Source organism: Heteronotia binoei, chromosome 21 (genome assembly GCF_032191835.1).
Source record: "Heteronotia binoei isolate CCM8104 ecotype False Entrance Well chromosome 21, APGP_CSIRO_Hbin_v1, whole genome shotgun sequence".
In the NCBI taxonomy this organism is placed as follows: Eukaryota; Metazoa; Chordata; class Lepidosauria; order Squamata; family Gekkonidae; genus Heteronotia; species Heteronotia binoei.
The window spans coordinates 137357919-137375409 of NC_083243.1; the positions used below are offsets into that span (position 1 = coordinate 137357919).

General features: G+C 44.3%; 1 protein-coding gene across 2 annotated transcripts in view; it reads left to right on the forward strand.

Moving 5' to 3' along the window:
• The window catches only part of SPON1 (spondin 1), a 686539-nt gene that overhangs the window by 166151 nt on the left and 502897 nt on the right, over positions 1 to 17491 (forward strand). For both annotated transcript variants that reach the window (XM_060261720.1, XM_060261719.1), the window contains exon 3: positions 8477 to 8610. In XM_060261720.1, coding sequence (XP_060117703.1) covers positions 8477 to 8610 — 134 coding nt within the window. The remainder of the gene's footprint in view (positions 1 to 8476; positions 8611 to 17491) is intronic.

A 17491-nucleotide genomic window follows, 5' to 3' on the forward strand; every position in this document is an offset into this window, starting at 1 on the left:
GGACCTCTAAATGGTCCCGGTATAGCCAGCCCGGGAGGCGGGAATAGGGGGCCAGAACCGGGACATTCCCGGGCTCCCGGGACGGTCTGGCCACCCTAGCCCCCACTCGCACTGACATTCTTTTGCTGCCACTGCTGCTCTCGGTGCCCTGGTCTCCGTCTCCCCACCACTCTTGCTGCCCTGCTCTCATCACTGCCACTCTCTCTGTCCCCACTCTCCCTGCCGCTCTCACCACCGCTCTTGTGGCCTCCGCTGCTCTCGCCCCCTGCTTTCGCAGCTGCTCTCGCTGCCACCACCGGTCTCCTTTTTTATTTATCTTTTTTAAAGTGTGTGATGTCATTTTGGGCCCCAGGCCCCCTTCGTCTAAAATTTTATTCCATGGGCTCCCCACCTAAATTTTTCTGGCTATAGGCCTGAGGAAGAACTTCCTGACAGTTAGAGCAATTTCTCAGTGGAACAGGCTTTCTTCGGAGGTGGTGGGCTCTCCTTCCTTGAAGGTTTTTAAATAGAGGCTAGATGGCCATCTGACACAATGCTGATCCAGTGAATTTAGTGGGAGGCATTTGTGAATATATTTGTAATATTTGTGCTTGAGATATTCTATATGCACATGCTATTTTAGTGGTTTCTATAATGTGAGGTTTTCCTCCTGGAGTTATATCTCCTGAATTTCTTTTGAGTTGGATTCCATTAAAATCCTGTCTTTTATCATATCATCACTGTCATGAAAAGCAGAGTCTTTAGCAATAAGGTGTAATTGTGTCACCCACTCATTCAATGGTTCTGATATCCCTTGGTGCCTTTCATAAAATAATTTACGTTGTATGGAGAAATTTTTTGGGGGGAGGGGGGGTTGCTATCTGCCTCAAACATTTGTAAACAGAACTGTGGGTTCCCTTCTATCATCTGCAGATATTTTGCCACTAGCACTCCAGGCCCTGCAAATATATTTGCCTTTCTGCCCAATGCTGATTTGTAACTGTTCAGTCTTCAGGGGAACTGATATCTGTAGTCTCAAGATGATCTGTAATTCTGGGGGATGCCTAGGTCCCACCAGGATGCTGGCATCCCTAGCTCCAGAACAATTGTCTGCCTCTGGGTCTGCAAATATTAATTCCATGACTTCCCTCCACCAACCCCAATCTGTGTCATTGTCAACATCGACAAATCTATTGATACATAAATCTAGTGACTGGAAACATGAACATAAGAACATAAGAGAAGCCATGTTGGATCAGGACCATGGCCCATCCAGTCCAACACTCTGTGTCACACACTGGCCAAAGTGCCATCAGGAGGTCCACCACTGCGGCCAGGACACTAGAAGCCCTCCCACTGTGCCCCACCCAAGCATCAAGAATACAGAGCATCACTACCCCAGACAGAGAGTTCCAACAATATGCTGTGGCTAATAGCCACTGATGAACCTCTGCTCCATATGCTTATCCAATCCCCTCGTGAAGCTGGCTATGCTTGTAGCCACCATTACCTTCTGTGGCAGTGAATTCCATGTGTTACTCCCCCTTTGGGTGAAGAAGTACTTCCTTTTATCAGTTCTAACCTGACTGCTCAGCAATTTCATTGAATGTCCATGAGTTCTTGTATTGTGAGACCTTTCTCCACCTTCTTTATCCCATGCATAATCTTGTAAATCTCTATCATGTCGCCCTTCAGTTGACGTTTCTCCAAGCTAAAGAGCCCCAAGAGTTTTAACCTTTCTTCATAGGGAAACCCTCTAATCATTCTAGTTGCCCTTTTCTGCACTTTTTCCAATGCTGTAATATCTTTTTTGAGATGCGGTACACAGTTTTCCAAATGAGGCCACACCATCTATTTATACAAAGGCATTATGATACTGGCTGATTTGTTTTCAATTCCCTTCCTAATAATTCTTTCAGAATGCTTGGATGTATGTCATCCAGGCCTGGTGACTTATCAGTTTTTAATTTATCTATCAGTTGTAGGACCTACTCTCTTGTCACCTCAATCTGACTCAGGTTTTTCAATACCCCTCCCAAAATTAGTGGCTCTGGAGTGGGCAAACATGTCATATCTTCCCAGGCAAGACATCTTTCTGCAAGTCTGAAATATGCCCTAGTTTTGCAGAAAAATGTGAAATCGATAACAAAGTACATGGGGGAAGGGGTACATACAGTACCTGTAGCTTTGAGAAACAAATGCTCTCTCAGGAACCATTGTGTGTTTTGCTAGGTAACCAGAACAGTTTTGCCAGCTTTCAGGCTTTGGTTGCTGCCAGTAAAGGCCCAGCAGGGAGGCCCATGCCAGAGGGCCCAAACCCAGACGCACGTCTCGCCAGAAAGCACACTCTAGCCGAGTCTCCCTGCAGTCTGCATTCTCCACTCGGGTCTTCAAACCCCAAGGTTGATCATGCCAGACCCCAAATTCCCCAAAAGGGGGATGCTTCACAGTCCTCCCCTGGCCGCATAGTGCCCTAAACCCCAAAAAACCTGCCAGTACTAAGGCCAAGTGTCTACTTAGGGCTTAGCACCCATGGGAGGCCCAAACCCTTGCTGCAGCCCTTGCTGCAAATCTCTCAGGAAAAACTTATTACTCTTTTCCGAGAGATGGACCCCATCCCCCCTGTAGAGGTCAGGACATTTCACCAAAATATCCGGATTGGGCAAATAGTGGCCCAACCCCCTTTCAAGCACCTTTTTAAGCTCCTTGTTAGCCTTGTACCTGGCCCTTTCTATAGCTGCGGGGCCCAAAGCACAATGCCACACCAGGCGGGGCAGCATGGCTGACCACACTATGATGGTTCCTGGCCATCGTTCCCAAATGTGCATAAAATCATCCCGAGCATGCCACACCAAGGCCTTGCACTTCAATAACCCCAGATCATTACGTCCCAGGTGAACAATTAAAACCTGAGGAGGAGGACCCACTCTATCAATGAACAGCAAAGGCAGCAAGCCCGGCCACTGAAGGCCCCAGCGCCCCTGCCATTCAATAACAACATGCTGGCTGAGTCCCAGCTGAGAGCCAACCGCAGTTCTCCATGCTTGAAGAGCGGCCCAAAACATGTGGCTATGGCCGCAGATGAGAACTCGGCTCCGGCTCCTCTGGCCAGGAACAACAGCATCTAAAAAGAAAAAACAGTTAAACACAAACAGAACCAAAACATTCCAACAACCCAAATCATTCACAGCCTAAGAAAAGGTTGCACATAGGCCTTATAAGCCGATGAACACCAATGACCCAACCGCTAAATAGAGGTGGAGGGATACCCCATGGCAGCAGCTGTTGAGGCTGCCCCAATTCTAAAGGAGTGGGTCCCAAACTGCACCCCTGACAACCCCAACTCACCCAAAGCCCGGGACGTCACAGCCCAAAACTGGTGTTTCATCAATTGGGTTACCGTCTAAATGAGTAAACAAAAAAACATCCTGACTGCCCCGGACTGCCAAATAAGCAGCCAAAGCTGCAACAGGACACAGCTCAAGCTCTGAACAACTACCAAGCTCGAGCACAGTACCCCGCTGCAACTGATCCATCTTAGAACAACGGACGGTAATGACTGCCTTACCCCCAAAAAGCTGCAAATCCCTCAACCGCAAAGCCCTACCAGAAACATCGTTTCTAGACTGAGCCACAAGCTCACTCACCCTAAGAGCCCCGAAGAAAGCTAACAAGGATGCGGCATGAAACAAACATGCCTCAAATGACGAAGCATACACCCCATCCCATACCCGCTTCAAACCACACAGAATTGATGGAGACACAGGATTCCGCGTATCAAGCCGAGGACCGGCCTCCCTAGACCACCCCTCCAGCATCTTTCGAATACGAAAGTCTGCTGTATCCTCCCTGTAGCCTAGCACCTTGCTGGAAAAGGCCAGTGCTGACAGGTGCCCCCTAATGGATCACACAGCCAACCCCTTACCTCGCAGCGACACACAGTAATGGAGCAATCCTCCACTGGGAGGGGCCAAGCCCTGCAATACCCTACCTCAGCCCTAAAGTCTTCAAACTGCCACACAGCCTGTTCGTAAGACTTCCGAGTGCTAGGCACAATGGCTAGACCTATCGCTCTACAGGCTTTGGCTCTCCAATCAGCCATAGCTCCTGGGGCATTGCCACCAGCTCTCTGTTGGCCTCCGGGGCCAGCTGACAAAACCTCTCCATCTGTTTACGAGATATAGCATCAGCCACCTCATTACTCACCCCAGGAACATGCTTGGCTAAAAACAAAATGTTAAGCCGCAAGCAACACAGAGTGAAGGCCCTCACCAGCCTCATAACCCATCCCAATTTGGATAAAAGGGAATTAATGATGTGGACCACTGCCATATTATCACACCAAAAATGCACAGTGTGATTGGCCATATCCTTCCCCCACAGCCAAACCGCGACTAAAATGGGAAAGAACTCGAGAAACATAAGATCTCGGTTCACACCTACCTGTACCCAGGAGTCAGGCCAACTATCCACGCACCAATGTCCGCGAAAATAGACTCCAAAACCTAAGGATCCAGCCATATCAGACATGACCTGGAGCTCAGCTTCAAGCCTCAAGTCGTCCCTCCAAAAAGAGAGTCCATTAAAAGACTCCAAAAACTCTTGCCAAACCCTCAAATCATCCGTCATGCTGCAAGTAACCCTAGTTCTATGCTTAGGCAAGCGTAACCCTGCCATAGCATCGCAAAGCCTCCTAAGAAAAGCCCTTCCAGGAGTGACCACTTTGCACGCAAAGTTGAGGTGCCCCACTAGCTGCTGCAGTTCCAACAAAGTAACCTTCTTCTTAAGAAGAAAGGCAGAAATCTTAGCCCATAACTCCACTATTTTCTGAAGGGGCACCCTAGACAACTGTGCAACAATGTCGATCTTAATCCCCAAAAAGGTCAACCTCTGGGTCGGACCCTCCATTTTTTCAGGTGCTAAAGGAACCCCAAGCTCCCCTGCCAGCTCAGCAAAGCCAGACAGCAGCTGCCCACAACACTCCGACCCCTTGGGGCCCACAAAAAGGTAGCCATCCAGATAATGAACGACTTCCTGCAAACCCACTTTCTCCCGCACAGCCTATTCTAAAAATGTGCTGAAACGCTCGAAAGCCAAACATGACACAGAGCAGCCCATTGGCAATGCTCTGTCCATGTAAAATTGCCCCTCAAAAGAAAATCCTAAAAGCTCAGAATCATCAGGATGGACAGGTAAAAGCAAAAGGCAGACTTAATGTTGCATTTTGCCAATTCTGCCCCCACCTCACAACGCCTCACTACAGCAATAGCCTGATCGAAGCTGGTATATCTAGCCGAGCATAAATGCTCTGGGATCCCATTATTCACAGACTTACCCTTAGGAAACAACAAATGGTGAAGCATACGAAATTCATCAGGCGTCTTTTTAGGCACCACCCCCAAAGGCGAGACTCTAAGAGTACTCACTGGAGGATGTGCAAAAGGACCCTATATCCTTCCCTCAACCAGCTTTTTGCAAGTTTATCCCTAACAACCTGTTCCAAACCCTGTACTGACTTGAGGTTTCCAGACATGAACGGAACTCGAGGTCCCTGAAAAGGGATCCTAAAACCCAACTTAAAACCTTCTTACAAATATAAACTGTCAACCCTTCTAGGATACCTTGCCAGCCACTGCTCAAGAGGTCCCACCCTTATCAGGCTGGGCCACTTTTTTAGCTGGAAAAGCTCCTCCACTCCCCCCGGGCTTCTTAGGATTCTTATGCCCCCGGGCTCTGGGGCAGCTGTCAAATGGGTGTGAACCACTACACAAGGGGCATTCGTGCTTAAAGTGGCACGCTTTTCTATTGCACACCCCAAGGGATCCAAACTCCCAGCAGAGCATGCGGGGTTGAACTGCCTGCCCCGCAGTGCAACGGGGAGAGCCTGACGAAGCAGAAACCGAGGAGGAGGACCTTTTTACCAAATGACCGCTATTGAAGCGATCGCCCAAATTAGGCCTAGCAGGGGACATAACCTGCAGCCAAAGCTGCTGATGGATCCGGTCTCACTGAAGAGATGGATACAGGGCAGCCCTCATCCGAAACTCTTCGTCATACTGTAGCCACACAGGGCCACTAAAAGCCGTGTAACCCTTGTATATTATATCTAGATACTGAAAAAGGGCTGCAGCCCGCCAAGGCTGGGCCCGGGCAATCACTCCTGCATAAATGTAAAAACCTGGAAGCCAATTGTTCCAGATTCTGTCCACCTTCTACTTCTTCAACTTTTCTTTCTCCTTCTCGTCTAACTCCTCCTTATCTTTTTTTCCCAACTCCCTAAAGAGTAAGGAAAAAATGTCAACATACTCCCCTTTCAATATTTTCTCACGGGTAGCTGGGAGCAGGTGGTCACCTAATGGTAAGGCAACATCCCCAAAGGGACCCACCATACCCAGGTGCCCAACACCCGCACAAGTCCCGCAAGGCCCTCCTTGACTACTAAGCCCAGGCCAAGTAAATAGGGACCCAGACCCCGAAGTAGGCACACCTGAACTGGACGAGGGAAAATTCTGGCCAGCCATCAAAGCAGGACCCCATGGCCATGCCTGCCCACCTCCAACATGCAAATTGCTTCCCAACTTACCCGACCATCCAGAGGGAACAACTGCTGTCCCCAATCCAAACGCTCCAGCGGCCGATGCCACCCCCACGTCAGCCCCACTGAAACCAGCATCCCTATCAACAGCAGCACCACCAGACCTGCCCTCAAGGATAGAAAGTCTGGTTAAAATGTTAGCCTGGCGATCCCTTCTAGATGCCCCATCACCGTCCAACCCACCAGGACAAGGCAGACCTGACGCTTGCTCAAGTGCCCTCAACCTGCTCAAAATGTTCACCTCCACCACCCCATCACCTTCCTCATCAGACAAGGACAAAGGAGGTGGGGGTCTTTTAGGTGGCGCTCTAGGTGCCTTGGGAGCCGGCTTCTTTCCTTTGGACTTCCCAGTCTCTTTACCCCCGCCATGGTGACAATGCAATGCCCTTAAATAACCACCTCACAAACCCCTAGGCCGCCACCACACCCTCACAGAATGAGCCACAAAATGGCCAACAGCCTTGTTAACAGACAAGAATGGCCCTAAAATGGCTGCTCATCCGACCCCAACAGAGCCACCCAGTGGAAAAAAACCCTAAGGGCCTATCTACGCCTTCCCCCCAGCAAGCTGGATACCCCTTTACCACGCTCAGAAGGATGGAAGGCTGAATCAACCTGGGGCAGGCCACCTGAATCCAGCTCATGCCGAGATCAAACTCAGGTCATGAGCAGAGCCCAGGACTAAAGTTCTGCAGTTTTTCCCCTCTGCGCCACAAAGAAAGTCCCAACAGGTTCTAAGCAGGGATCACCACCAAATGTGGGATCACTGCTAAATGCTCCCAGGACAGAAGGAAAGCCCCACAGCCGCTCCACTGAAATTCACCCCCCTGGGACACGTCAAAGCTGCCCCCCGAGCAGCCCGCTTTAACCACCCACGCCTCTGACCGCTCCGAGCTCCTGGAGCCCAAGCCTGACAGGCCCCCGCAGATGCCCAGATAACTCAGCCACAATCCGCAGACAATCCAACAACAGCAAGATCCCCCGATGCAGCCGCAGCCGAAACCACCTTCGTGCCGCCGACCGCCCTGACCTCAAAAGAGAGCACAAACGGGGAGGCCCCACGAAGACGTCCACGCTGATTGTCCTCCAGATGACACAGACTGAGGAGAGTGCGGATCTGGCCATTATTCGGTCAGACCACACCTCCCAGTCTGCGCACCCAAATGGGCGCCACCTGACTCTTCCCATCCAGGGAAGCAAACTCGTGCCTTTGCAGCCTAGCAGCTACGCTGCAGGCTGCAAGCACATGATTATGTGGGTTTAGGATGACAGCATATGACTGGCCCAAAGAGACCCTGCAAGCTTCCATGGCAGAGTGCAGATTTGAACCTGAGTATTCCCAATCCCAGTCCAAAACTCTAACCACTACAACCTACTGGCTGTCTGAGCTGAACATGGGATGGGGGGGAAGATAAATCATAGGTTGGTGGCTGGGAAGGACATTAGGAAGTAAGGAAAGGTGATGGGGGTTGCCAGGAAGAGGGAAAGAGGAAATAGTGTGGGAAAGGAGATGCAGGTAAAAGTTGTTGTCAGTTTCCCTCCTTGCAACAGGGCTCAGCCTGGCAGTTGGCACTGTGAAGCCCAGCCATAGTTTTCTTGGGTGGAAGCTGCCAGGAGTAGAGAAGGAAGAAAAGTTGAAGACATGGTGGAAGATAAAGGTAGGTTGACTGGTGGACGAGAAGCAGAGAAGGAAGCAGGAAAAGCGGAGAGGCTATGGGGGCTTTCAGAAAGGGCAAAAGGCAAAATGAGATGCCACCCAGAAGTCCTTGTGGATCCCTGCAAAGTTATTATAATATCCTGTAGGGGGAATACTAATATTTTTTATCATGTCCACTGCTTTTACATCTTGCATATATAAATTAGATAATTATAATGAAATATAGCTTCTTTATATTTCTTTAGATTATTGATGAAGAAGAAACACAGTTCATGAGTAATTGCCCTGTGGCTGTTACTGAAAGCACGCCAAGGAGAAGGACACGTATTCAAGTTTTTTGGACAGCACCTCCTTTGGGCACAGGCTGTGTAATTTTGAAGTAAGTAATTTTATGTTTCAGATACTCAGATGAAAATTTGCTCAATTTAATTTTTGGGGAAGTATGCGAACACCTGATGTTCCCTATGATGTTGATAATATGGTAGTGTTGTGTCTCTGCATCCCACAGAAATAATACATGGTGAAGTCTGAATCTTTAAATAGCTAGGAGATGCTGGATAGCTTTATTGTCTCCAGTTTCTTACAGACATGAAGCTAAAGTACTCCCTGCTGCTTCTTCCAAGAGTGCCATCTTGCTAGTGCAGTAGATGAACATACTGCAATCAGAATTTTCTGAAATAGATTTTCTGGAATCTTGGCTGTATCAAGTAATGCACCAATCTTAAATATTACTATTATCGCAAAGATTTTGAACTAATTCCTGAAAATTACAGGGTGGTTCACTTTTTATATGCGGTCAAGTGCCAGACTGAATCTTTGACTTGTACACAGATACTTATGCACACCCGTGTTTACTCTCCCCACACACACACATTGCCTGTAAAATACGTTATGTGATCAGGTTGTTTTTAGTCACATATATTCTCACAGACAGGCCTATTCATGAGGCACAGAGGAGGAGTGTAACTTTTATTTTATTTTTTATTTTTAAATTTTATTCTATTCAATTTTTAGCCCACCCTTCCCAGAACAGCCCAGAACAGGCTCAGTTCTGTCAATATTAGATATGGTTTGGACATGTGTGAACCTGAAGAATGGGGTTGCCTTTTCTGATCTCTCCTCACTACAGGGATTAGTGTCCTAATGGAAAGTTTCCCACTGTTGCAGGACAGTTAAGTTTGTTGTGGAGCAATCACAGAATGATTTTCCATGCTCCCAGTGTGTCATGGTGGCTGCCTTTGGGAATGGAAAAGCTAACTTCATATTTTCTTCTTATTACAGAAGGAAAAGGATGAGAATAGTAAGTAGCCCAGTTTCTGATCAGCACTTTGAGAGGCTACAGTTAGAAGGGTCTTTCACCTTGAGGAAGAGGATTCTTCCCTCTACTCCTCTTATTTAACAGCTGGTCAGTATTCTAAGATCTTTTAGCCCAGAAGGTTTTCCAGTCTCCAGTGCAGCATAGTAACATCTGAACACACCTTTATTAACCTGTAAGTTTGAATCCCAAACTGAAATATTTTAGGGCTATTTAAATTTGACTGGTATGAGGAATTAACTGCCCAATACATCTATTATAACATACTCAAAGTAGTTATTGGAAAGCTATCATTTTCTGTGATGATAGATGATCAGGAGGAAGTTGATTTAGATATCATGGAAAAATGTGTGTGTGGAAATCACAGGTACTGTCAGGTATATATAATGGAATTAGATGACATACATGTTTTGAGCAGATCTCCCAAGCCATGTTGGAGAACAACAGGAAATCTTGCTATATAGATACAATAAAGATATGTGCCAGATACCTATTTCCGGTGTTTAAATAGCCCTCCCCTGGTTAGTGTCTTCCTGTTCCCAAACAAAGATTTGCTGCTTTGGAGGTGGGGACTGGAAAGGGCCCTGTGTGAGCAGTTGTTTGTTTGTTTTTTTAGGGATGTGTTTTTTTTGAGTTTTTCAGGTATCCGTTCTGAAAAACTTTTCTGAATGCCCAGTAAGCTTTAAAAATCTTTTAGAGAACAATTTTTCTAGGGTAAGCAAAGGAATGAGTTTTAGCTATTATTTGCTGTAGCTAGAGTTGAGAGTGGAAAAGGGGAAAGATTGTTAGTTTTGCTGCTGCTCTTTGCATCCTCTGTGCACAGTTCCCCAGTCTTAGGCAAGGTGCTGCACTTCTGTTTTATTTGACATACTTAGCAGTTTTGCATATATTTCCCCTGCAGAAAATAAATGGAATAGAATTGCATATGATGAGGACCCAGGAATACTTTGCATATCAATGGAATTATAAACACACTGAAAATTGAACTCGATGAATCAGTTTCTGTACTCCAGTTTCTGTACTCCCAACTATATACCAGAGTGCAGGTGCTTTACTTCATCCCATGAATTCATGGCTGTCATTGACCTTTGTGGCATAGTGTAAATATAACACATCATTGATAAGCTCCTCAACATACTCTAATATTTAATTAATGAGTCAGATGACAGCAGGAGTCTGTGTTTACCATGTTAGAGATAGAAAACCACTTCCCCATAGGAATTTTACAAGCCTTTTCAAACTGTTATTTTCTTCCATCAAAAATCTTCAGGTTCAGTTTTAACTGTCTTGACAGGCAATCTAGAAGGTATTACCTGTTCCATGTGGCTGGCTTCACCGTTAAACTAGGTGCTAGTGTAAAGGTACTGTACTTGATCAGGTCACAAATCAATATTCTAATGTTGTACATAGAGATGGGACACTGTGTGGATAGGTTATTCTTACTTGTCCGGTGTCACATTTAAATTGGGGCTCAGTTGTGTTGCCTCCAAGTCTGCTTTGAATTTTAGTTTGTGCAAAAATTGTATCAATTCCAAACACATTCAAAGCATACTTTTCTACAGAAGTTACTAAAACATATGATTTATTGGGTGGGATCCAAACTAAATTTTCTTCTCATACAAGGTGTTTTTTTTCATACAAGATGGTTGATGCCTGGCATGGCCAACTCTCCAGAGCCATCAATGAGATCGCACCTCGACGCCCTCTGTGACCTCGCACTAAGCTGGCTCTGTGGTATACCCCGGAATTGCACCAGCAGAAATGAGGACACAGACGGCTCGGGACAAAGCGACTAGAACATCTTATAGAGAGTTTATGAGGTCCTATGAGATGGCAGTCAAAGCCGCAAAGAAAATATACTTTGCGGCTAAGATTGCGTCTGCAAATTCACGCCCGGCACAATTGTTTAGGACAATTTGGAATCTCACAACACTGCCACAAGGCAGGCCAAATGTTAAGGAATTAGAGATAGGCTGTGAGGCTTTTGCGAAATTTTTTGCAGACAAGGTCATGTCCCTCCACCACGACTTCCCACCACATTAGATACAGTATGTGAACTTCAGGCTCCGTGCCTGTCTTCCAGTTTGATCCTGGATCGCTTTGACACACTCAGCTTGGAGGAAGTTGACAGAATCCTCTCTACTGTATGTCTAACCACCTGTGATCTGGACCCATGTCCCTCCTGGCTAATTAAAGCTTGCCAGAGGAAGCTAAGATGTCATTTACAGGACATCATAAATAGATCCCTCTCAGAGGGCCTTTTTCCAACACCCCTTAAAGAGGCTGTGGTCCGTCTCCTCCTGAAAAAGGCTACATCAGACTCGACCTAATTGGCGCATTACCGGCTGGTCTCCAGTTTGCCCTTTTTGGGCAAAATTATAGAGAGGGCAGTGGCGTTGCAGCTGCAGAGTTTTCTGGATGACTCTTCCACCTTAGATCCATTCCAATCCAGCTTTTGCCTGGGCCATGTGACGGAGACAGTGCTTGTCGCCCTCATGGATGATCTGCAGAGGCATCTGGATCAAGGTGGTTCAGTGGTACTGTTGTTGTTAGACCTATCAGCCACATTCAATATGGTCGACCACCAGTTGCTGACCCACCGCCTCGCCGACACAGGGATTCAGGGGTTGGCCTTGCAGTGGCCTTCCTCTTTCCTTGAGGGTTGGGGTCAAAGGGTAGCGATTAGGGGAGAACTATCCCAGAGACACCTACTTAATTGTGGGGTGCCTCAGGGAGCGGTCCTCTCCCTGATGTTGTTTAACAGCTACATGTGCCCCCTTGCCCAGAGATATGGGCTGGGTTGTCACCAGTATGCTGATGACACCCAGCTCTATCTATTGATGGACGGCCAGACTGATGATGTCCCTAAAAATCTGGATCTGGCACTGCAAGCCATGACAGGCTGGCTTAGGCTGAGTCGGTTGAAGTTAAATCCAGCGAAGACAAAGGTTCTTTGCCTGGGCCGTGGTGGTCTGGGAGGGGAAATTCCCCTACCAGCTTTTGATGGTGCACCACTGGAAGCAGTGTGCAGGGTCAAGAGCCTGGGGGTGCTACTGGAGTCTTCTCTGACAATGGAAGCCCAGATAGCAGCCCCTGCTAAATCCGCCTTTTTTCATCTTAGGCGGGCGAGGCAGCTGGCTCTCTTCCTGGAGCGTGACGACCTGGCAACAGTGATACATGCAACGGTCACCTTGAGGTTAGACTACTGTAATGCCCTCTACATGGGGCTGCCCCTGTGCCAAACTTGGAAACTGCAGCTAATGCAGAACATGGCAGCCAGGCTGCTAATGGAACTCCCTAGGCGGGAATATGTGCGGCCTGTGCTGCGGGAACTGCATTGGCAGCCTATTGTGTACTGAGTTTGTTACAAGGTGCTGGTTATCACCTTTAAAGCTCTATATGGCCGAGGACCTGTCTACCTTAGAGACCGTCTCTCCCCATATGTTCCCCAGAGAGTACTGAGATCCAGCTGACAAAATCTGCTGAAAATCCCTAGGCCAAAGGAGGCCAAATTAAAAGCGACAAGGGAGCAGGCTTTCTCGGTAACAGCACCCCAATGGTGGAACCAGCTACCAGAGGAAATACGGGCCCTACGGAGCCTTAATCAGTTCCATTGGGCTTGTAAAACCGTCCTCTTTCAGCTGGCCTTTTGCACCGTCACCACAAAAACTGTGTTCATATGCATATTAAGACTGTAGCACCATTTTATGTTATATTGTAATTTAAATTATTAATTCAAATGTTGTTTTTATGTAATTGTATTTTAATTGCAAATTGCTTTGAATTTTATTGTTGTATCATGGTACAATGTACTATGTCATGTAAGCCGCCCTGAGCCTGATTCGGCGGGGAGGGCGGGATATAAATTAAAATTATTATTATTATATTATTATTCAATGAAGCAGAACTTTCCTGGCTCTCCCCCTTCAACTGCAGCTCACTGATCTCCCCAAAATGCCACTTCTGGCGCATACAGAAAACTCATAGGAACATGAGAGGCAACTAAGGGGTCTGAAGCAGGAAGAGAGACTTAGAAATTATCCTACCCCTTCTAGTAGATGAAAATTTAGTCTGGATCCAACCCACTATTTATTTGTTTTATTTCAGATTTATATCCTACCTCTTAATGAGAGACAATAAAATAGAAACAAGTAAAATAGCAAGTAATTAAGCCATAGATAAACCAATTAAACAGCAGTGCATAAACAAGTTAAATATCATTTTCAGCAACAGAGGAAGGGAAAGAAAGAAAGAAAGAAAGAAAGAAAGAAAGAAAGAAAGAAAGAAAGAAAGAAAGAAAGAAAGAAAGAAAGAAAGAAAGAAAGAAAGAAAGAAAGAGATTGCCTTAAGTTCTTGGAACACAGGTTTTTCACTTGGTACCAGGAGGTCAGCTAATCTGGTACCAGGTCAGGATCTAAGAAGAGGTTATTCTTCTACTGAAAAAGATCACTACAAAGGAGAGTTTGGTTTAAAATGAATTGTTAGCAACATTGTGATCCTTTGTATATCATGAGTGCCTATCTCTGGCAAATATGAAGAAAAGTGAAGCTATTTATAAAATTCAGACTTGTCTCCAAGTATCAGTTACTTCAGGAGAACCTGATATATTTTACTGGGTTAGAATACAAAAGCATATCAAACTCAAACAACTATGTTCATTGTTACTAGTGGGAGACAGTGATTAACATGATAATGTAGCACTAAGTTGCTATGTGGGGTTAGTATGGTACATAGCAATTATTATTGTGCTTTTGGCATACCTTTAACACCATGTACATTTTTTCACTAGGATATAAGACTCTGAGCACATCTAAATGATAGGTTTTACCATAAGCCTGTTTTTTTCCTGTCACCTTCTCACTCCCACATAAATACATGCAAATGGTGGACACCATTTTTCTTACCAATTGTGGCATCTATAAAAGCTGTAATGATAGCATGAAAAACAAAACCTTTTTTAAAAAAAAAAATAGAAAATCTGCTATGCAAAGTGCTTATACTCTGCAGTGTCTAAGGAAAAACTGTGTACCTTAAATTCTGGTAGAGATACACATTTACAGGGTGTTAACAGCTTACATTTATTTCTGTGGTTATATGTTTTTGAAAAAAGATATGCTATTGGGGAAGGCAATGGCAAACCTCCCCGTAAAATGTCTGCTATGAAAATGTGAAAGCAACATCACCCCAGAGTCAAAAACAACTGGTGCTTGCACAGGGGACTACCTTTACCTTTTTAATGATGCTATAACTGTTGTTCACAATGTGTCTAGTCCCATACACTTTTGGGAAGTAGTCCTTGACACAGGAAGGGAATGGTTGACAAGAACCTGTGTAGTCATTGGCCAAGAAAGATTCATAAAGAGACCTGGAGAAAGTAGTGCAGCTGTTTTGGTTACTATACCTTAGGAAAAGTACAGAATCGACAGAGAATATCCAAAAGGTGGAACATCTGGAAAAAGAACAGAATATACATGATTCTAGACTTTTGCAGTTGGAAGTAGACAGAGCTGCCTATATGTTGAGGTTTCAAAATATACCAGAAGAGAAAACTGAAGATTTACAGAAAATTTTAAGTGAAGCCTTGGCTGAAATTTTACAGGTGACTCCTCAGAGGATGGAAGAAGAGTTTGATCAAGTTAAATGGGTGCCATCAAGTTACACAAGATGAAATAAATTACCCAGTGAAGTTCATTTGAAGCTCACAAGAAAGAGGACTAAAGATGACATTTTGAAGCAAGTAAGAGACAGACCTATGATGATAGCTGGAAACATGGTGAAAATTCTAAGAGAGGTACCTTGGCCAGTGAGACAAAAGAGGAGAGAATATCAAGCGTTAACAGACTTTTTTGAGAGGAAGAGAAATACCCTATATGTGGCTAATGCCAGAAGGCCTTCTTTTTACCTACCAGGAGAACAGATACAGGATAAATCCCATTTTCAAAGCTCAGAATTTTCTGGATAGAGTGAAGGAAAAAGAAGGCAAGGAAAAGAAGGATGATGATGATGAGGAAGAAACTTCTGGTGAAGAGAATCCAAATAAACCACAGAGATATCACACAAGACAGCAATCCAAAAAAGATAAGAATGATAATGATAAGCAAAGCCCATAATGGCCTCAATGGTTTCAATTAATGTGAATGGACTTAAAACTCCTGTCAAAAGGAGGAAAACTTTTAGATATTTGATAAAAATGGAAACGGATATAATTTGCTTACAAGAAACTCATATTTTAACTAAAGATCGACATCTTTTGAAAAATAAAAAAAACTTGGTAATTTATTTACAGCAACAGACATGAACAAGAAGAAAAGGGGAGTGGCAATATATATTAAAGACAAATTTAACCCACAATTGCAGTATGCTTCTGAAGATGGAAGAATTCTATTAGTGGAAATTACAGTGGATAATGAAAAAAATTTACTTGCAAATATCTATGCCCCAAATGATCAACAAGATAAATCTTTTCAAGATTTGCATCTTAAATTATCAAATTTGGAGTATGCAGAATATTGTCTAATAGGAGATTTCAATGCAGTCTCTGACAGACAACTGAATAAAAAAAAACGCACAAACAGACTAAAAGTAAAAGTCTTCTACTGCCAATAAGTTTTTAGAAATTAGCAGAAGAACTGGATTTGGTTGATGTATGGAGAACAAGATATCCTAACTCTAAAGACTTCACCTACTATTTTTCTAGCCACCAAACTTGGTCAAGAATTGATATGTGTTGGCTTTCTGCAAGCATGTTCAAAGATCTAGTTGAGACAGAAATTCAAACAAGAGTTATTTCAGACCATAGCCCTGTAATGATAAAGCTCAAAGGTACACGAATGAGAAGATCATGGAGGCTAAATATTTCAATTTTGAAACATAAAGACTTTCTTAAAGAATCTAAGGTGGAAATGGAATCTTTTTTCAAACAGAACATAACACGAGATGTGAAGATGCAAGTAGTTTGGGACACTGCTAAAGCTTATTATAGGGGCCTTGCAATTGGATATAGTATCAAGAAAAAGAAAGAAAGAACTGAAAATTTTCAAAATTTAATGTCACAAGCTGGAGAAGCTGAAAAGAATCTTAAAAACAACAACCAACTAAACATGAATTTCAAAAAAGGTTAAAGAAATGCAACACCAATTGAACTTGATTCTTATGGAGGAGACGGAGATTTTAAATTGAGGTATGCTAGACAAAATTTCTTTGAACATGCCAACAAGCCTGGAAGGTGGTTGGCTTATAGGATGAGAAAAGAAAAGGCCAAAAAGAATAATTATGACACTGAACGATGGGAACAATAAAGAGAAAACTCAAAAGCAAGATATATGTCAAATTGTGGAACAGTTCTATAAAAAATTATATGAAGATAAGAAAGCTCATAAAATAGATTTAGAAGAATATATCTACCAAAATAATCTTATTTAGATTTAGAAGAATATATCAACCAAAATAATCTTATAAATTTAAAGAAGAACAACAACAAAAAATTAAATGAACCAGTAACAATAAGGGAACTTGGAGACACAATGGCATCTCAAAAGAATGGCAAAACCCTGGGCACAGATGGATTGCCTGCAGAATTCTACAAAGCCTATGAGGAGTCTTTACTATTACCATTTAAGTGTCTTATTGAAAAGATTCAAGAGGAAGGCCAAATACCAGTTTCATGGCAAGAAGCTACAATATCTTTGATTCCAAAAGAAGATAATGATCTGAAAGATATTAAAAACTATCGTTCAATCTCCCTTTTAAATGTGGATTATAAAATTTTTGCTGCAATATTGGCACAACGTTTGAAGAAAGTTTTACAGTCTATAATACATTATGACCAAGCAGGGTTCCTTCCTAGAAGATATTTGAAATATAATGTCAGAACAGTTTGTAATATTTTGGAATATTATAAAACTCATCCAGAGAAACAATTGGCTCTAATTTGTTTGGCTGCTGA